This window comes from Dipodomys spectabilis, unplaced genomic scaffold (assembly GCF_019054845.1).
Source record: "Dipodomys spectabilis isolate Male_0828 unplaced genomic scaffold, ASM1905484v1 ptg000363l, whole genome shotgun sequence".
Lineage (NCBI taxonomy): Eukaryota > Metazoa > Chordata > Mammalia > Rodentia > Heteromyidae > Dipodomys > Dipodomys spectabilis.
Window position 1 is genome coordinate 2,364,571 of NW_024871040.1, and position 20,737 is coordinate 2,385,307.

Genomic DNA, 20,737 nt, shown 5'->3' on the forward strand with positions numbered 1-20,737 from the left:
TGAATTTGCAGATAAGGCAACTGGTAGATAAGGCACACACTGCAACACTGGAATGAATGGAGACGGACTTGGCAGAATGAACCCTTTCAAACAGTAGGCTTTCCAAATTTTTTATTCTAATCATTATAGATGGAAAGCTTCCTAAAAATGACCATAGTCATCCTACCTTTTTTCTTTCTTTCTTTCTTTCTTTCTTTTGTGCTGGTCCTAGTCCTTGAACTCTGGGCTTGAGTACTGTCCCTCAGCTTTTTTGGTCAAGGCTAGCATTCTACCACTCAAGCCACAGATCCACTTCCAGCTTATTTTGGTGGTTAATTGGTGATAAGAGTCTCATGGACTTTCCTGCCTGGGCTGGCTTTGAACCATGATTCTCAGATTTCAGCCTCCTGAGTAGCTGGGATTACAAGTGGGAGCCACAAGTGCTTGGATCCCTCCTAACCTTTAAAAGAGAATAAAACAAATGCCATTTTCTTGCTAAATAATGGTGGTAACTGACCACTGGCACTATGTTGTGTTTGCTGCAGTAGGAATTTGAGGATCTGTGAACACAAATCACATAGGCTGTTTTTTTTTTTTTTTGGTTGGGCTTGAACTCTGGGCTTGGGTGCTGTCCCTGCGCTCTTCAGCTCAAGGTGAGCCACAGCGCCACTTCCGGTTTCCTGGTAGTTTATTGGAGATGAATCTCCTGGACTTTCCTGCCAGGGTTGGCTTTGAACTGTGGCCCTCAGATCTCAGCCTCCTGAGTAGCTAGGATTACAGGCGTGAGCCACCAGCGCCCAGAAGGCTGTTTGTCTTGTAAGTGGAGCCAGGAAGGGGCCCTGAAAATCTTTTCAATCACCCTTTCTTTGAAATAGATGGTTTACCTATGGGTCTGCTTAGAGACCTTCCTTTCTTCCAACTGTGTAGTTTGTAGTTAGCTATGTGCTAGAGGAATAAGGACAAGGACTTCCTCTTGGAGGCTTGCTGCTAGTGAAGACTCCAGTGCTGGAACATTCTGTTTTCTGGCTTGGAAAGCTCTTTCTTCCTATCTGCCTTGGCTGGCTCCTAATCATTCTTTGACTTGGCTCAGATGCCAGAAAATCATTTTGAATTACCCAACAAATGTGGTTGGGCCTAGTGTCAGTTGAGGGGTGCCTCCATGGCCCTTCTATTGAAGATACCTCATTTGTTTGTCTCCTGACAGATGACAGTGGACCACACCCTGTTAACTGGGCATACTGGCCTTAGCCTACTTAATGGGCACCTATGAACTGAGTCAGTATAGAGAGAAGTTCCAGGAGGAGGTGTCAGCTCACAGGCCTCCTGTGTTTGTAATATGCCTCATCTTGGGCTAAGGGAGAAGCCAAGTATGCACATCCAGTGATGTGCATACAGCATGGCCAAGGCCAGGACTCACCCAGGCCCTACCTGCTCTCCTATCTGGCTCCTCTAGTGCTATACACAACGCACTCCATCCTGTCTGCTCCTTAAGGAGCAGCTGCACTCCCAGAGCAATGCTTACCTGGGGGAACAAGCTGGCTGGCAGTCAAATACTTCTTATCAGAGAACATGGCAGTCCAAAATTTAATCATTATGCTTATATCTTCACGTAGCCTCTTTTCTCCTTGAGTAGGGAACTTTGGGGGACAACTTCAAACAACCACAAGAGAATGAATGAGTCAAGTGTGTTTAGTCACGGACTAGAGACTAGTCATATATATTGTGGTGAGAAGAGACATAAATGAAGAGATTAGTTTCAGGGATGTCACTAACAGCTCCTGGATCCAACCAAACACTGATTCCCATGGGAAGGAGTGGTGATTTTGAAAGCCCTCTCCTACCCACTCCCATTACCACCCTCTATACTGTCTACAGCTTTTGGCTGAGTAGTGTGTAACTGAACTATCTAGAAACAACAGCAAAGCCTATACTTACAAAGATTCAATAGGCAGATACTTATAGTTTTGTGTGTGCATAATAACTATTTACATTTACAGAATAAGTAAATGGTATTCACTCAATCCCTTTATCTTTTTGTGTCATTACTGGGCTTGAAATCTGGGCCTGGGCACTATCCCTGAGCTTTTTTTTTTTTGGGTCCGGTCGTGGAGCCTGAACTCTGGGCCTGGGCGCTGTCCCTCAGCTCTTTAGCTCAAGGCTAACGCTCTACCACTTGAACCACAGCACCACTTTCGGCTTTTTTCTTTTTGCTTATGTGGTGCTGAGGAATCGAACCCAGGGCCTTATGCATGCAAGGCATGCACTCTACCACTGAGCCACCTTCTCAGCCCTCCCTGAGCTTTTCTTGTTCAAGTCTAGTGCTCTAACATTTGAGCCACAGCTCCACTTCTGTTTTGGTAGTTAATTGGAGATAAGAGTCTCATGGACTTTCCTGACCTAGCTGGGTTTCAACCATAGTCTTAAGTCTCCTGAGTAGTTAGGATTACAAGCATGAGCTACCAGTTTCTGTCTAGGCCTTGTACTCTTGCTTGACTTTTTTCAATGAAGGCTGATATTCTACCACTTGGGCCATATCTCAACTTTTGGCATTTTACTGGTAATTGGAGATAAATCTCTTGGATTTGTGTTTTCAGGCTGGCTTTGAATCTCAATCTTCAGATCTCAGCCTCCCAAGGAGCTAGCATTATAGCTGTGAGCCACTGGTGCCCAGCTTCTCTATTTTGAAGTCAAATATGCTGCCCACGTTGGTCTCAAATTCTTGGTTTCGGCTGATCCTCCCACCTTAGCCTCAAAAATAGCTGGGACTACAGGTGAGTGCCATTGTGTTTCATTGTACTTTATCTCTTAAACCAACTGCACCTAGGGAAAATGTGCAGGTATTTCATTGGGAAGATGACCCTTAGTACACACATGTACACATAATAGACACAAGGCATGGATGGAGGGTATTTAAATCTAATAGTGCTAGGGCTGCTGAACAATGAGGTTGTGAAAATGAACCAAGTGAACCATATTCTTCTGTGAGGTCACTCATAGAAGGTCTGTGAGGGGGCCCTGTGGGGGTGGGGCTGATGCTGGGCAGATGGCACATCGCACCAGGGTGAGTGCCAGTGAGTACCTGAAGTAGTCAAAGGCAGTTGAGTAGATCTTCTCACGAAGCACATTGCGGATGGTTGCATTTGGAACCACGTCAGCATGCAAAAGAGACAGTCCAAGGGTCAGAAGTCTGAGAGAGAAACCCAGGGTTGAGTCAGGACTGAGCGAACTCCATAGTCCTGGAGCTCAGGACATGCCTGAGGATGGCAGAGCCTGGACCCAGGCATGAGATAGACTATTACAGGTCATAAGGACTCAGGAATATTGCGTGTGTGTGTGTGTGTGTGTGTGTGTGTGTGTGTGTGTGTGTGTATAGAGCTGGGGAAGGGTGTCAAATCAAGGGCCTCTTTCATGCTAGGCAAGTATTCTTTGTTTTTGTTTTTTTTTTGGGTCTAGTTATGGGGCCTGAACTCTGGGCCTGGGCGCTGTCCCTCAGCTCTTCAGCTCAATGCTAGCGCTCTACCACCTGAGCCACAACACCACTTCCGGCTTTTTTCTTTTTGCTTATATGGTGCTGAGGAATCGAACCCAGGGCCTCATGCATGCAAGGCAAGCACTCTAACACTGAGCCACCGTCCCAGCCCCTAGGCAAGTATTCTTTGACTAAGTTATATCCAAAGCCCAAGAAAGATTAAAAAAAACCCTAATCCTTTTGGTAAGACTAGAAATCTTCACAGCAGAAATTCCACAAATCTGTTTGCTACAATGGCTCTCCCAATAGGACACATTGCAGCTACTGAGAGATTTGGAAGGCTGGCAATGAGATGGGCCCTAAGAGAAGAAGCTTTGCTTGTGGCAGAGGCAGGGTGGCTAGGGTCCAGGGGAAGTAGCTGTGGGGGCCCAGGCTCAGGATGCTGGGGTAATCATGGATAGTCAGGCTGGGCAAAGGCATGGCACAGGAGGGCAAGACACAACAAGGCCACCTACAAAGATAATCTATCTATACCAGCCACAGGTACAGGCACTGCATTCACTCTTAATCGGAGCCTCAGGGTAGGGAGGCCCAGTGAGGCAGAAGAGTGGAGATGGAGAAGTGACAGCATTGACATGAAGAGAAGCCAAACCCATTTCAGGGCAACCACAAGGGCATCTGCCTAAACAGGAGGACAGCAAACTATGGGCAGGCATTTTTTTCTGCATGTAATTTACAATGTACTGATTCTCTAGGTAAGGGCTGTTCACTGAACAGATGGCCAGTGTAGAGCATTTTCTAGTAATTCATCTTGTTTGCATTTTATAAAAGTACAGGTCAATGACAGATGGTGTATTAATATGGAAAGAACCAGCCCTTCCCAGCAGATGGTTTGAGAAACACAGCTCCAGTGGGCAGCCAGTGGGCTAGATAGGGCTTAGGGGAGGGGCGGACAGAACACATGGTAGGAGCCAGGGCTTCCACCTGTGCCTGGGTTGATACAGATACTAGGTGCCAGCCATAGAACCTATCCAGAGGGTGGTAAAGGTAAGGCTTTAGGGAAAAGGACCAGACTAGAGAAGCTGTATGTTGTGGGGGACAAGGGGCAGGGTGGAGGGCTGGTATCTTTAATCAGCCAGTTCACTGCCTTAGTGCAGTTAGGAAGGGTATCTCCACAAGCCCTTCCTTTGTTCCACACTGTGTAATATTGCATAAAAGTACTGTGACATATAAAAAAGTACCTGACATGACCCATGAGATACACATATACACACACACACCCCAAAAAGCAACAACAGGACTCAGGGTGCCCCTAGAAGAGGAGTCCTCACTTGAAGCGGGGTCCGATGGCTGCCACATGCCGGTTCATGCTCCCCTTGGCTCCTCCAATGTTCAAGGACATGGAGCGCTGCAGCAGACTGGAAAAGATCTCCACCTGGTCAGAGCTGCAATACTTGGCGATCTCAAATCGCTGCACCAGGAACTAGATGAGAAGGAAAACATGCTGTGGTCCTGGGCTGGGGCTCTGCCAGCTTGACCTCAGGGCTGATGTAGTCAGCTGAGGAGAGGCTCTGAGCCAACAGTTTGGTGGGTGGGACTGGGACAATCACCCCCTTTTGCAGATCAGGCCCCCAGGCTGGCTGACCACACATCCCAAGTGGAGTCCTGGTCCTGGTCCCCAAGGTTGAGGGGACAGAGCATAGCAGAGCTTAGGGAGCAGAGGGGACAGTACATACATCAATCCAGATGTAGTGAGGAGTCACTTCAGGGGGACAGGGTCTAGGCTGACTTGCTTCTGATGCTGCAAGGGGGTCTGCTTCCTTGGTCTCGGCAGAAAACAGGCCAAACTTCTGTTCCACTGTCATGTGCCAGGCCCCTGCCATTTCCCGCATAAACTGTAAGCAAACAAATGTTAGTTCCTCTAAGGAAGCACAGAGAGAAGTTACTTTTTTTTTTTTTCCAGTCCTGGGGTTTGAACTCAGGGTCTGCACATTGTCTCTGAGCTTCTTTTGCTCAAGGCTAGCACTCTACCACTTGAGCCACAGTTGCTGCTTCTGGCTTTTTCTGTTTATGTGGTACTGAGGAATTGAACTCAGGGCTACATGCATGCTAGGCAAGCACTCTACCACTAACCCACATTCCCAGCCTATTGTTTTGTTTTTAAATTATTGAGTACAACTTAGAAACCAAGGAAAGTATGAACAAAACAAAAGTAAAGACTGGCTAGACTCCAGTGATTCACACATATAATCCTAGCTAATAAGGAAGCTAAGACCCTTAGGATTGAAGTTCTAAGCCAGACTAGGCAGAAAAGTCCATGAGACATCTCCAATAAGTCACCAAAAAGCAGAAAATAGAGCTGTGGCTCAAGTGGTAGAGCACCAGCTTGGAACAAAAAGGCCATGTGAGAGAATAAGGCTCTCAGTTCAGACCTCAGCACTAGTGCACATGCTCGCACACAAACATGCACGCTCACGCGCACGTGCACACACACACACACGTTAGAATAAAAAGAGGTGAAGCTGGGGCTGGGAAGTTGGCTCAGTGGTAGAGCGCTTGCCTTGCATGCCTGAGGCCCTGGGTTCGATTCCTCAGCACCACAGAAAAAAAAAGCCGGAAGTGGTGTTGTGGCTCAAGTGGTAGAGCGCTAGCCTTGAGCTGAAGAGCTGAGGGACAGCACCCAGGCCCAGAGTTCAGGCCCCACGACTGGACCCCCCCAAAAAAGATAAAAAAAGAGGTGAAGCTGACTCAATACATTAAGGAAAGGAGAGTCAAATTTGGCTGTGAAGAATCTGGCTAGAGCTGAGGGAAGTATGACACTGGCATTTACATTGATGGAGGTGAGTGACCAGGTCGGTGGCATCTGGACCTATCAAATTGGAAGTTCTGATTAGCTAACCACATGGAGCTTGGGGGCAGTTGACTAGAAGAATTCACTTAGACTGGGGGTGTCAGGATTGGGAATTCACTTAGACTGGGGGTGTCAGGATTGGGAATTCACTTAGACTGGGGGTGTCAGGATTGGGAATTCACTTAGACTGGGGGTGTCAGGATTGGGAATTCACTTAGACTGGGGGTGTCAGGATTGGGAGAGGTAATGGTATTGGTGAAAGGGCCCTAACAAACAAGAGAAGCCCTGGCTCAGGCCTTGCTGAGGTCCCTAGGGAATTCAGGAATGAAAGAGCTATAAACTTTACATGACCTTTTGAAAATACTGCCCTCTAAATTTCATGTTTTTTAAAAATATATTTATTTATTTAGTTGATAGTAAGAACTTGAACTCAGAGCATCCTGTTGCTTGGCTTGTTTGTTTGGTTTAGTGGTCTTCGCTTGAATAATAATTCCAGCCCAGCCTTTCCTAGTTTTTTTTTTTTTTTGGATCTGGTCGTGGGCCTGGACTCTGGGCCTGGGCGCTGTCCCTCAGCTCTTCAGCTCAAGGCTAGTACTCTACCACTTGAGTCACAGCACCACTTCCGGCTTTTTTTTTTTTCCTGCTTATGTGGTGCTGAGGAATCGAACCCAGGGCCTCAGGCATGCAAGGCAAGCGCTCTACCACTGAGCCACCTTCCCAGTCCCTTTTCTGGTTATTTTTGGAGATAGTCTTGTGTACTTTTCTGCACAGGCTGGCTTCGAAATGTGATCCTCTGGATCTCAGTCTGCTGAGAAGCTAGTATTACTGGTAAGGCCGGTGATCTGGCAGTATCATACTTTTTGTTTTAGTCAGTTGTGGGGCTTGAACTCTGGGCCTGGACATTGTCCCTGAGCTCTTCAGCTCAAGGCGAGTACTCTGTCCCTTAAGCCACAGTACCACTTCCCGTTTTCTGGTGGTTTATTGGAGAAAAGAGTCTCACAGACTTTCCTGTCCAGGCTTGCTTTGAACCACAATCCTTAGAACTCAGCCTCTAGAATAGCTAGGATTACAGATATGAGCCACTAGTGCCTGGCAAGCATCATACTTTTTAACATACACTATGTTCTTTCTATTCCCATGATGGCTGTGTTGTCAGGCACAAATAATACAATATGTAACATACTATATAAAGAACAAAGATTAAGATAGTGAGGAGCTTGCTTGTGGGTCCATGCTGATCACTGGCAAGCCAGGACAGCCTCTTCTCATATCTTATCCCACCCATCCTCAGGCTAACCCATGGGCCAGTGTCCTACCGGCACTTCCACCCCATTCTTGCCGGCCAGCAGCCACTCCCAGCAGGCTAGGGCAGTCTCCATGCCGTGCTCATTGAACATCCGAAGGGGACCCCAACACAGATGATGGAGGAGCTGAGGGTCACAATCTAGAACCAAACACATTCTTTAGAGGCCTTTTACCCTGCCTGGATCTGAATATGGCTTCCCTGGGTTGACAAAGGGTCAACCCTGACTGGGCCTTTTATTTAACTTTCCACTCATGAAAGGCAATATAACACAAAGGTCTCTACTTGAGGAGCTCCAGTAGCTAGCTAGTTAACTAGGTCCCTCCCCCTCTCCCTCCTTCCATCTCTTGTGTTACTGGTGTTTGACTTGGGGCCTAAGTTTGCTACGCAGGTACTCTACCACTTGAGCCATGATCTTATATTTTTGACTTTAGTTATTTTTTAGAATAGTTTTTTTGTATTTTTGTTGGGGGCTAGCCTCATACTATGTATGATTCAGGCTATTATCTTTCTACCTATAAACTCCTGCATAATTTGGATTACACTCATCCACAGCATGATGTCCAACTAGAGGTTCATAGAGGTCTTGATAACTTTTTTGCCCAGACTTGCCTTGAACCTAATTTTTCCTAATCTCTGCCTCAGGAGTAGGTAGACATAAGCCACTGTGCCTGGTCCTGGTGCTGTAGCTTTTTTCAGCTTACTAAGGATCATTAAGGCAAATAACTTAGAAACAAACCTAGAGTTAATTATATGGAGCTCTTTTTTTTTTTTTTTTGGGTCGGTCATGGGGCTTGAACTCTGAGTTTGGGCGCTATCCCTGCGCTCTTCAGCTCAAGGCGAGCACTCTACTGCTTGAGCCACAGAACCACTTCCGGTTTTCTGGTGTTTAATTGGAGATAAGAGTCTCACAGACTTTCCTGCCCAGGCTGGCTTTGAACCATGATCCTCAGATCTCAGCCTCCTCAGTAGCTAGGATTATAGGCATGAGCCACCGGTGCCTGGCAATATATGGAGTTTTTGTGTAGTACCTTTGCTGCTAATGAGCATTGCGGTCAGCTTAAACATGGCCTGTGTGTAGTGCTGGGGGTTACTGTGGTCTAAAGCTGTAGTCAGATCTTGGACCATCATTTTGTTTAGGTCAGACATCTGGCCCATGGCACCTGAGAACCGAATCATTCCATATACCTGCAAAAAAACCACACGTATTGGTCAGCAGCCTTGCACAGAAGGCAGACACACACTATGGAAGTCCCGGCAACTCCTTCACCACACTCACAAAAGGATGGGTGAGTGCCTCACTGTCCCAATTACAGCTCATTTCAGTGAGGCTACTTGTGCATTTCTAAAAGAACTTTCTGGAAATGCAAGCTGATGTTCCCACCACTAGGTGTTCCCTGAGGACAGAAACCTTGTCTCTCATTCTAAGCCCAGGGTCTGACCCATGGCAGAACTGCATGAAGCTGAACTAGAACTCAAACAAGAAAATCAGCTCCACTATTTTAAAAGAATATTTTTTCAGAAAGTGCCCCTTTCTTATTCATATGACTTGAGTGTAAAGGAGAAACAAGTCCTTCCTAAAACTAAATCCATACTCCAAAGATAGACTTCCGACTGCCACCAGAGTATTCAACATGACACACAACAGAACTCTCAGAGCAATTTCCAGCATTTGGTCAATGGCTGCTGAGCCTTGTGGTAAAAGAGAGGAAGTGGTCACTGGGATAAGCAAGTAAATGTTCAGGAGGAGATAATCCTGGGCAGACTAGGCCTGATGAACTTTCAAGAGTTGCCTCGGACATTAGTAATGATGTAGTTTTTTAGAAGAGGAAACTAAGGCCAGAGAAATGCAGTGATTTGGTCAGGCTGATGTGGTAGTGAAAAGCCTCAATGTGGAGTCCTTCATCTCTTTCCCTATGTGACTTTGGGAAGCTACTGAACTCCAGGAGCCTCATATTCTTCATCTGTAAAACTAGAATCACAGTGCATATATCTCAGCTAATGACCAGGATGCACGGCACCCACCATGTATTTGTGCCTTAGCATATCCTCTTGTGAGGGTAATATGTAATTATCATAAATGCTCCAGAATGCCAATGAGTGCCAAGGACCCATATCCTTCAGGCTATCCAAAAATGAATAAATTCTATCTTGCTCAGATCCCTCATCCATATTCCGTTAGGAAAAAGCCAACTGGCACATCAAAACAAAATACTCTGCAGGACCTCCCCCAACAATCACCTCTCCAGCGTAGCGGTTACGCAAATTCAAGGATGCCATGAAGTTGGAGTAATCTTTCTTCACACAGGCTGGACGTTCAGTTAGTTGAGTTGCCTACAGACAAATAACATAATTTTAATCAGAATATCATTTTATCCTCTTGTTTACCTTAGCTAATCTCATTTGAAGCCAGCCTGAGCAGGAAAGTCCATGAGACTTATCTCCAATTAATTACCAAAAAGCTGGAAGTGGAGCTGTGACTCAAATGGTAGAGTGTAAGCCTTGAGTGAGAAAAGCTAAGGGATAATGCCTTAGTACTGGCACAAATAAAACAACACACAAAAAAGTCTCCACTGAGCCAGGCACCAGTGGCTCACGCTTGTAATCCTAGCTACTCAGGAGGCTGAGATATGAGGATCGAGGTTCAAAGCCAGCCTGGGCAGGGAAGGGCAGGAAAGTCCATGAGATTCTTATCTCCAATAAACAACTAGAAAACTGGTAGAGCGCTCACCTTGAGCTGAAGAGTGCAGGGACAGTGCCCAAGCCCAGAGGTCAAAAACAAAACAAAACACATAAAAAAAAAAACAATTTTTCACTGTTGACAGTTAATGAAAAAATACCCTCTAGAGTCTGACAGATGGGAATCAAGCAATACCCAAGTCCAGAAAGGTGGCCAAACAGGCATTTTCTTTTTTTTTTTTTGTTTGTTTGTTTATTTGTTGGTTATGGGGCTTGAACTCTGGGCCTGAGCACTGTCCCTCAGCTGTTCAGCTCAAGGTTAGCACTCTACCACTCTAACCATTGGAGCCACATAGCCACTTCCGGTTTTATGGTGGCTTATTGGAGATAAGAGTTTCATGGCCTTTCCTGCCTAGGCTGGCTTTGATCTTCAGATCTCAGCCTCCTGAGAAGCTAAGATTACAGGTGTGAGCCACTGGCACCCAGCTCTCTTTATTGTTTTGAAAACATAAACTGATATATTCAGGACTAAAACAAAACAAGCTTATTTTTATTTGTTTATTTATTTATTTGTTGTTGTGGGGCTTGAACCCTGGGCCTGGGTGCTTTCCCTGCCCTCTTCAGCTCAAGGCAAGTGCTCTACCGCTTGAGCTAGAGCACCACTTCTGGTTTTCTAGTGGTTTATTGGAGATAAGAATCTCACGGACTTTCCTGCTGGGGCTGGCTTTAAACCGAGATCCTCAGATCTCAGCCTCCTGAGTAGCTAGGATTACAGACGTGAGCCACCAGCGGGCTGGCGCTTATCTTATTTTTTTAAAGTCAGATAAGGTATTTTTTTTCCAGGAAGTATTACTTTCTTACTCATAAGCTCTGACTAAAAAGGAGATAAGACTCCTTCCCTGAAATAGGTTTTGAATATATGGACTAATATGTTTAATGATTTCTGGTTATTCTGAAAGGCAGTTTGCAATATAAGTTTGTAAATGTGACTCAAGGTAGCCAAAGGCAAGGGCAAAAAGTAACAAGGCCTCTAAAATATCCAATAGAATATATACTATATATGCTTTCTGAATGTATAATAGCAGAAGACAGAAAATTTTACCCTGAGAACAAAGGCAACTCACAGAAAGGGAGAACAGCTTTCCATCCCGCCCCCCTGCAACACACATACACATAGTTTCTGTTTCAAACAGCCTCTCCGTCCCACCTCCCTTACTGCCTACAGTATACATTTAAAAGACAGCTTTACTCATTTTCTTATTAGCGTCATCTACCAGAGATGCACATAAGCCAGCTACTTTTTTTGTATGTGTGTGGCAATAAGGTTTGAACTCAGGGCTAGGCTTTTGTGTTTGATAGAATAACTTTCTACTTCTTGAGTCACACCTCCAGCCCAGTTTTGCTGGTTGCTTTTTTCTTTTCCTTCTCTCAGTTGTGTGGCTTGAACTCAGGGCCTGGGCTTTTTTGCTCAAGGCTAGCCTTCTACCATTTTGAGCCATAACCCCACTTCTGGTGAAAAGAGTCTCATGGACTTTTCTGCCTTGGCGGGCTTTGAACCATGATCCTCAGATCTCAGCCTCCTGAGTATCTAGGATTATAGGCATGAGCCACCAGCCCTGGCTTACTGGTTGTTTTTGAGATAGGGTCTTACAAACTTTCTGCCTAGGCTAGCCTCAAATTGCAGCTGCTCTTAGTCTCCCTTAGAGATTACATGTATAAGCCAGTAGTGCCTGGTTCCCATCTACTTTAATTAAATTAATTAATTAATTTTGGGCCAGTTCCAGGGTTGGAACTCACTGTCCCACACTCTTAAGTACTGCATGGTAACTGATTACACCTCTGGAGCACCTGCCTCACATTCTTGTCTTGGTTTGTACTCTGCCACTTGAATCATGCCTCCAGCTCTGCTTTCTACTAGTTAACTGGAGATCAGAGTCTCACTGACATTTTCAAACTGTAATCTCTAGATCTTAGTCTCCTCAGTAATTAAGATTACAGGCATGAGTCACCAGTCACTGGTTCACTTAAAACCAAGATTTTTTTTGTGACTAAACTCAGGGTCCTTGACTCAATAAGCAAGCATGCCACCACTTGGGCCATGCTCCAAGCTCCTCATCCACTTTTTGAAATAATAGATACTATTTGGGAAGACAAATCTCTTAACTCTTGGATTTTGGAGGGATTTATTTATTTGTTTACTTTTTGAGCACAGTAGAAAGAGGATTGGTAGAAGAAAATATAACATGGGAAAAAAACCCAAACAAAAGCAACAAAAATGATAGTTCTTTATAATATTATTAAACTAGTTTATTTTAGAAAACTATGTAAAATTGCTTTATGTTTTTGGAGACACACGGTGTGGCTTTTGGCATCAAGCAGGCCTGCATGCAACCTTAGAGAATTCACTTAATATCTGAAAGTCTCAAAGTGTTCCCTGTGTAGATAACTATGCCCTGCTTGTAAAGCTGCTACAGGGCTTAAATGCATTGTCCAGAAAGCCTCTAGAGCAGCAGATGGCAACCACAGGGCCAAAGCATAGACTACTTCACTCTAAAATTGCTCCTACCCACTCTACCCATGCCCAGTGTGTCCAGGCAGAGCTGGAAGACATTAGGCTAAGGTGCTGTGAAAGGACCCTAGCAGGTTTTCTGACTCCATTTTTTCCTTCAGTCCAGTTGGCCTGAAATACCTATTTCTGAGACTACCTATAGAGCCCATTTCTCCTCTCCCAGAATCCTGCAATGGGAAGTGTGTGTGTGTGTGTGTGTGTGTGTGTGTGTGTGTGTGTGTGTGTGTGTGTGTGTGTGTGTGTGTGTGTATCTGTGTCTTTATGTGTATGTTTGTCTGCATGTGTGTAATGCAATGCATGTCCCCTATAACTTCCCTTGAGGCAAGGGCACTGTACTCAGGTTCTCAAACACAGCCAACAACCACACAGAACAAAAATTGTCTTTTCCTGTTTAGTAAGAATCTAACTTATACCCTTTTTTGGGGGGGAGGGGGGATATCATGGGGCTTGAACTCAGGGCCTGGGTGCTGTCCCTGAACTTTTTTTTTTTCCCCCTGAACTTTTTTGCTCTATCACTTTGAGCCATAGTGCTACTTCTGGTTTTCTGGTGGTTAATTGAAGATAAAGAGTCTTACAGATTTTCCTGCCAGGGCTGGCTTTGAATTGCAATCCTCAGATCTTAGCCTCCTCAGTAGCTGGGATTACAGGTGTGAGCTACAAGTGCCTGGCTTCCTTATATATATATATATATATATATATATATATTTTTTTTTTTTTTTTTGTCCGTAATGGGGTTTGAACTCTGGGCCTGGATGATGTCCCTCAGCTCTTCAGCTCAAGGCTAGCGGCATACCACTTGAACCACAGCGCCACTTCAGTTTTCTGGTGGTTTATTGGAGATGAGTTTCAAGGACTTTCTTGCCTGGGCTAGCTTTGAACCGGGATCCTCAGATCTCAGCCTCAGGATTACAGGCGTGAGCCACTGTCACCTGGCTTTAATTTTTTTATTGTTATTATAAAGTAACAGGTTTGATAAGTCAGATAATGATTACCTTCCTTCTTTCCCTCCTTCCCTCCCTCCCTCCCTTCCTTTCTTTCTTTCTTTTTTTTTTTTTTTTGCCAGTCCTGGGCTTGAACTCAGGGCCTGGGCATTATCTCTGAGCTTCTTTTGTTAAAAATGTGGTTCTCTACCACTTGAGCCACAACACTACTTCTGGCTTTTGTTATTTATGTGGTACTGAGGAATGGAACCCCGAGCTTCATGCATGCTAGGCAGCAAGCACTCTACCACTAAGCCACATTCCCAGCCCATGAGTACATTCCTTTTTGGATAACGTCACTACTTCCTTGACTCTCTCCCAGTTTTTCCCTCTTATCCTCATTTACAAGTAGTATAATTTATTTATTTATTTTTGTGTTGGTGTGGGGCCTGAACTCTGAGCCTGGGTGCTATCCCTCAGCTCTTCAGCTAAAGGCTACCACTCTACCACTAGAGCCACAGTTCCACTTCCAGTTTTTTCTGCTCATGTGGTACTGAGGAATTGAACCCAGGGTTTCATGCATGCGAGGCAAGCACTCTACCATGGAACAACCTTCCCAACCCAGTACAATTTATTTTAAACATAGTGTCTATGGAAGTGGTGCTGTGGCTCAAGTGGTAGAGTGCTAGCCTTGAGGACAAAGAGGCTCAGGGATAGCGTCAGGCCCTGAGTTCAAGCCCCATGACTGATCCAAAAAAGGAAAAAGGTCTCACAGATTTTGGGCTGGGAAGGTGGCTCAGTGGTAGAGTGCTTGCCTTATATCATGAGGACCTGGGTTCGATTCCTCAGCACCACATAAGCAGAAAAAGCTGGAAGTGGTGCTGTGGCTCAAGAAGTAGAGCACTACCCTTGAGCTGAAGAGCTGAGGGACAGAGCCCAGGCCCAGAGTTCAGGCCCCACAACCGACAAAATAAAATAAACACAGTGAGTACCACTCCTGCACTTGTTTACCCTTTGTCTCTCCACTTCTGTACTCCCCCTTACTGCTCCAAACACAGATAAATGAACAAACAAGACAAAAAGGAAAGATAAAAAACCTCATTTCCATTTCCTGGAGTTCATTTCAGTATACTATTTTATATGATGAGAAGCACAGAGGTATTGCGCCTTTGTGTTCTTCCCTTAAAGAGTATCTTTCTTTGGTTTCACTGTGTATATCTAACTTTCTGAGGATACGGATTAAAATCTCCTCGGAAAAACCTCTTTTGAGTCAGCTAGAACTTAGAAAAGTGCTGTATTTTGTCAAAAAACTCAGTATGTGAGTTCTTCCTTTGGCTTGTATCCTCCAAATCATGGAGAGGCTCAGGCTAAAGTGCTGATCCCACAGTGACCTGTTAGTTGGCTGTATCCGCCCAGGACCTTATGGTGAGGCTCCAGGATGGAATGTATAAAAGCTGTGACACAGGCCTCTTCAGCACTGCCTCTGACCCTGTATAGAGGTTAGTCTCTGCACCTCAATGTATCACTCTCCACTTAGGAGCATGCACTGCAGGCACAGCTGCTCTCTACTGCCTCCTGGGTGAAGGGACTGGCACTGTGAGATGCTTGCCCACAAAAACAAAACAAAACAAAAAAAAACAAAAAAAAAAAAACGCTGCCAGTAAAGTATTATTGGAAAGGTTCAAGTGACTCCATCTCTAAAAAAATAAAAACAGAAAAAAATCTGAGATGGAAGCGTGACTCAAATGGTAGAGCACCAGCTGAGCAAGTGTGAGGCTGAGTTCAAATCCTGGTTTGAACTTTCCTTCATCCTCCTCACACACTAAGGAAATGCCCATTTGAATGGCTGCTACTTTGGATCTGGGTATCACCCAACGTCCATCTGTCAACAGACATCACACATAACCTACACATGTGTGGGATATAGCTGTCAAGGAGCCTTTCATGAAAAAAACTACACAGAAGCTTGAGTTTTCTTTCCACCACAACGCAATGCTGTTTTACAAGTTAAGGGTTCAATGCTCCCCAAGAAGTTCTCACATACCCCAAGAGTTGTATTTTGCTTGTTGTAGCCAGCGAAGTGAAGAATGCTCTCAGTGGCCATGGCCAGTCCTGTGTGCTGAGACAGTCCTGATACCCAGTTCTGATGTTTGTTCAGATATTCCTGAAATTAGAATTAAATGTTCTACTGTATTTAAAGGAAATCCTATTGTATTATATTTATTCTACTATATTTTAAGGGAGAACTAAAACTTTATAAGTTTGGAGTAACAGAGCAAACACTGGATTTTAGTTCTGGGTTTGCCCCTCACTTGCTAGCTGTGGTGTTTGTCAGCAAGGTCAAGCCTTTCTCTTTCTGGTTACTGTACATTTATAAATGAGGACGAGTCCGGATCCCCAGAGTGGCTGTTATATAATTAGTGTGGTGTTACGTGGTCAAGGGGAGAGGACCAGTCCTTGCTGAGCATATGCTACTTGGCAAATATGTGCCAGCCTCAGTCCTGCTACCAACATGCAGGCAGTATGGTGTGGAGTGGTTAATGGCCAGGTGTAAAAAAGAAGTACATGTTAAGTACCAGTGGCTCACACCTGTTATCCTAGCTAACTCAGGAGGCTGAGATCTGAGGATCTCAGTTCAAAGCCAGCCAGGGCAGGAAAGTCCATGAAACTTATCTTTATTTAATCACCAAAAGATCAGAAGTGGAGCTCTGTCCCAAGTGGCAGAGTACAAGCCTTCAGCAGAAAAGCTCAGGGACAGTGTTTAAGCCCTAGTTCAAGCCCAAGAAACAAAAGCAAAAACAAAAAAGATGAAGTAGACTGGTTGAGTTCAGCTGGAGCTTGGGAGAAGCATTCTTTGAAGATAGTCCAAGCAATAAACTAAGCAGAATTCATCTTCTTTTAAATACTTTTTTTTGTTGTTGTTTTTGCCGGTCCTGGGGCTTGGAACTCAGGGCCTGAGCACTTTCCCTGAGCTTCTTTTGCTCAAGGCTGGCACTCTACCACTTAGGCCATAGCACCACTTCTGGCTTTTTCTGTTTATGTGGTACTGAGGAATTGAACCCAAGGCTTCATGCATGCTAGACAAGCACTCTACCACTAAGCCACATTCCTAGCCCACCTCATCCATCTTGTAAGAAGCCTGAAGTCCTTCCATAGATATGGAATGTCACCTGGTATGAGTGAGTGATCAGCCTGGGCCCAATCCTCTTAACAGCCACTTGTCTTCCTCTTGCCCTGGCCAACCCCCCATCCTCGTTTTTAACTGGAACATTCCCTGGCCATCTGTTATTCTCAGCCTTATTCATGAGTGTTATTTGTATTTTGAGTTCTGTGTGACTATGTAAAAGCTCTTTGGACTGCTAAAAGGAGCTTTTGAAGATCTGGAGAAAGTACCTGTAGGTGGGACTTGGTAACTGTGGGTGCCCACTTCATGGCTTCCTGCAGGATCATCCCACAGCGTGCAGCAAAGTCCTTCACGATGCTCTGGAAGTGGAAGAGACTGGTAATTGACAACCTGATCAGCCCCTCTGAGCTGTCAGTGTTTGTTATGGGCTGAACTATGTCTTCCCCCAAAACCTATGCTGAAGCCCTAACCCTCAGTAGCTCAGAATGGAATTGCATTTGGAGACAAGGGTTTTCAAGAGGTGATTAAAGGCTAACCCAGTCTGGCTGGTATCCTCATGAGAAAAGGAATGTAGACACAAATCTATAGTAGGAATGTGCCCACAGGAAAAGACAACATGAGGACACAGTGAGGGGTGTTTGCATACCAAGGAGAGTGGTCTCAGAGTGGCCGCAAAGAGTGAATTCACTTTGCTCAATGTGGATTTGGGGGGCTATAAACTGTCTGGTAGCTGGAAACCTCCTTGGCAGCTAAAGCAGAAATATAGCTGACAGTCCCGGTGGCTAAGTAGGCCTGGAGAGGATGAGTCACCTATTCTTTCAGTAGCAGAATCCCACACGGCTCATGAGGTCAAGCCACTTATACCTCTAACTAATGGGGACCAAGGGACCTAGTGTACTTTGAGCACTCATCTAACATGCTCAGAGAATGAAGGGGCTAGGCAGGATCTACCTCTCGGGCTTCACATGTATCCGGAACCGTGATCCGATAGGGAGCGTCGGGGATGTCATAGTAAGGCTGGTCCTTGTGAATATCCTGCAAGCATAGAGAGTAGTCCTTCTTCCAGTCCATCCTCCCGAGGTTGCCACTGCCAAGTTTTTGACAGGCAATACCCCTCTGCCACCCCTTCCCATGTGTGTCATTTATGGGCTTTCAAACTTGCTGCCACTTTCTGGAGATACCAGGGTGGGATTTGTGTACACACCCCTCCCCAGTTCACCACTTATAGCACAAATTAGGCCTAGGTATATCACTGGAAGAGTATACCACAAAACACAGAGGGGACAGCAGGTATGCTAGCCAGACCTAGGTGACTGGGGGAACACTCACAGCACTCAGCGACAGTGACAGGGTCTGCAGGATGTCCAACATGGTCTTCAGCACAGTCCCACTCCAGAGCAAATGAGGAAACCTGCACCAGAAATATACTCTCAGGACCCAGGTGTCCATCCTTGAAGGAGTCGGCACTGCCTTGTTAGAGGGGGCCACTTCCGCAGCCTCTCTTGCACCAGCAAGAGTACAAAGAGGCAGGGTACTCATCCTCCCTCGGATCTTCAGCAGTGCTCCCAGGCCCAGTCAGTTCCCCATTCCCCATTTCTCAGACATGACTTGAGAAGGCCTGAAGTGGTCTGCTCGACCCTACACTGGGTGGTCTATAATTCCTCCTTCCCGTAAGCAAGTTTCCTAGTCTTACTATTTGCTGTTAGATGGTAAATGACAGTATCTGAATGATATTAACAGAAGCTGCCTGCTTTTGGACCCGCTGCTGGAGAGGCTTGGACCCGATACATGCCACATGTGTGCTACACTTGTTCTTAAGGGCCCTGGCTAGCTCTCAGCCCATCCTCAGATTACTCACCTGGTCTGGACCAGGCATGCAGCATTTATAGCAGGCTCATAACCTCCTAGATATTCATGGGGTGATGCAGACTTAGTGTGGGTGCTTGCTATCTTCAGTTTTGACACCTCAGGGAGGCTGGTGCAACCCACCATTTTAGGGTTTTATTAGTAAACCCTCTGTTTTGGCTCCCAGCACAAATAATGGGAAGGGGCCAGTGCTGGCTTTTGTTCCTAAAAAACCCAAAGGACGCTGATTTAACTTGGGTACCTCTACCTGGGTACTCAGCTAGGAGACAGCAGGTTGTATCTTGTCAGGATACTATAAGTAACACCAATAACTCAGAATGAACAGAAGTTCCAGACTAAAACTCAGACTACAGCAAACTCCCTGACATCCTAAACAGTGTTTTCATTCTGTTAGTTGTTTGGACTGCTTATCAGCTTTTCAGCATCCCAAACTGCAAACTTCTACACACATATACACGTCAGCAGGAGATGGAACTTACTTATCTACCAGACCAGACAGGTACTTGTCAGCCACTCTCCTTATCCTTTTGTGAATATGGTTGAAATTCACCAGCAGAAACTGGGCATGCCTCTCCAGCTCCTCTTCATTCTCCTTGGTCTTAGCCTAGAGTCACAAGAGAAGTACAATGGCGCCCCCATGTGCCTCTAGCATGCACACGCTCGTGCTTTGACAAAGCTTACTTTATCTGCCATCATGTTCAGGAAAGCATCAAATACTTTGTCAGCAACAGCGATCACACACTGCATCATCCCTGAAACGAGAAAGACATTTCCACAGATCAGGCTCAGCTACAGGACAGTGATCCTATTGTTTGCAAACTTTTTCTTCTGAAATCATCTGAAACTTGCCAGAAGAAGGAGAGTTCCATGCATCCTTAATTGATTTTCTAGGATAGTGAGTTCTGCTATGACCAGATAGAGTTGTCAAAACTAATAGAAAGACATGGATACAACACTGTTCCTAAACTTCAGGCTTTATCTGAGTTCCCAAGTTCTTCTACCATGTCCCCTTTCTGTTCCAGAATCCAATCCTGGACACTATATGGTATTTGCTCATCATGCCTTGTGGCCTCTTCTAAATCAATGTTGATGCCTCATTCTATTTTTTTTTTTTTTTTGTTGGTCATGGGGCCTGAACTCTGGGCCTGGGCGCTGTCCCTCAGCTCTTCAGCTCAAGGCGAGCACTCTACCACTTGAGCCACAGCGCCACTTCCGGTTTTCTGGTGGTTTATTGGAGATAGGAGTCTCACGGTCTCTCCTGCCCAGGCTGGCTTTGAACTGCGATCCTCAGATCTCAGCCTCCTGAGTAGCTAGGATTACAGGCGTGAGCCACCAGCGCCCGGCTCATTCTATTTTTTTTTTTCTATTTTTTTTTTTAACTTGATGATCTTGAAACTTTTTTTGTCTTTTCTTTTTTGGTACTGAGGATCGAACCCAAGATGTTGCACTTGCTAAGCAAGGCTTTGCTACTGAGCTACATCCCAGCCTGACCTTGAAACTTTTGAAAGAAACAAATATTTTGCAGAAGTTCTCTCAGTTTAGCTGTCTGATGCCATAGAGATATGTTTCTTCTTTTGCATTATACCAAGGATCTATGATATCCTTACTTCTGCCAGTGCTGGGGCTAGAACTCAGGGCCTGGGCTCTGTTCCTTAGGCTGGTGCGCTACCACTTGAGCCACAATTCCATTTCTGGCTTTTTGGTGGTTAACTAGAGATGAGAGTCTCATGGACTTCCCTGACCAAGTTGGCTTTGAACTTGGATCCTCCGATCTTGAGCTCCTCTGTAGCTAGGATTACAGGTATAAGCCATCAGCACCTGGCTATTTCTCCTACATCATTTTTAAAATTTATTCAACAATCAGTGTGGACTATTAGGTATTTTATTTACTGGATTATAATCCAATACTACTGTTGTTCTGTAGTTCCAATAGATCCAGTTGTGACCAATTGACATGTTCAGGTTGGCTCTTGTGTC

The 20,737-nt window shown here is 45.3% G+C and overlaps 1 protein-coding gene across 1 annotated transcript in view; it reads right to left on the minus strand.

The window, feature by feature from the left end:
* Positions 1–20,737, minus strand: part of Pi4ka (phosphatidylinositol 4-kinase alpha) — a 136,809-nt gene that overhangs the window by 19,281 nt on the left and 96,791 nt on the right. Inside the window, exons 24-36 of the mRNA XM_042666171.1 lie at positions 19,442–19,512; positions 19,240–19,364; positions 18,224–18,305; positions 17,846–17,929; positions 17,164–17,253; positions 15,815–15,934; positions 9,844–9,936; positions 8,634–8,790; positions 7,616–7,743; positions 5,185–5,343; positions 4,780–4,931; positions 3,059–3,166; positions 1,502–1,629 (exon numbers count right to left, since the gene is read on the minus strand). Of these exons, the coding sequence (XP_042522105.1) occupies positions 1,502–1,629; positions 3,059–3,166; positions 4,780–4,931; positions 5,185–5,343; positions 7,616–7,743; positions 8,634–8,790; positions 9,844–9,936; positions 15,815–15,934; positions 17,164–17,253; positions 17,846–17,929; positions 18,224–18,305; positions 19,240–19,364; positions 19,442–19,512 (1,497 nt within the window). The remainder of the gene's footprint in view (positions 1–1,501; positions 1,630–3,058; positions 3,167–4,779; positions 4,932–5,184; positions 5,344–7,615; positions 7,744–8,633; positions 8,791–9,843; positions 9,937–15,814; positions 15,935–17,163; positions 17,254–17,845; positions 17,930–18,223; positions 18,306–19,239; positions 19,365–19,441; positions 19,513–20,737) is intronic.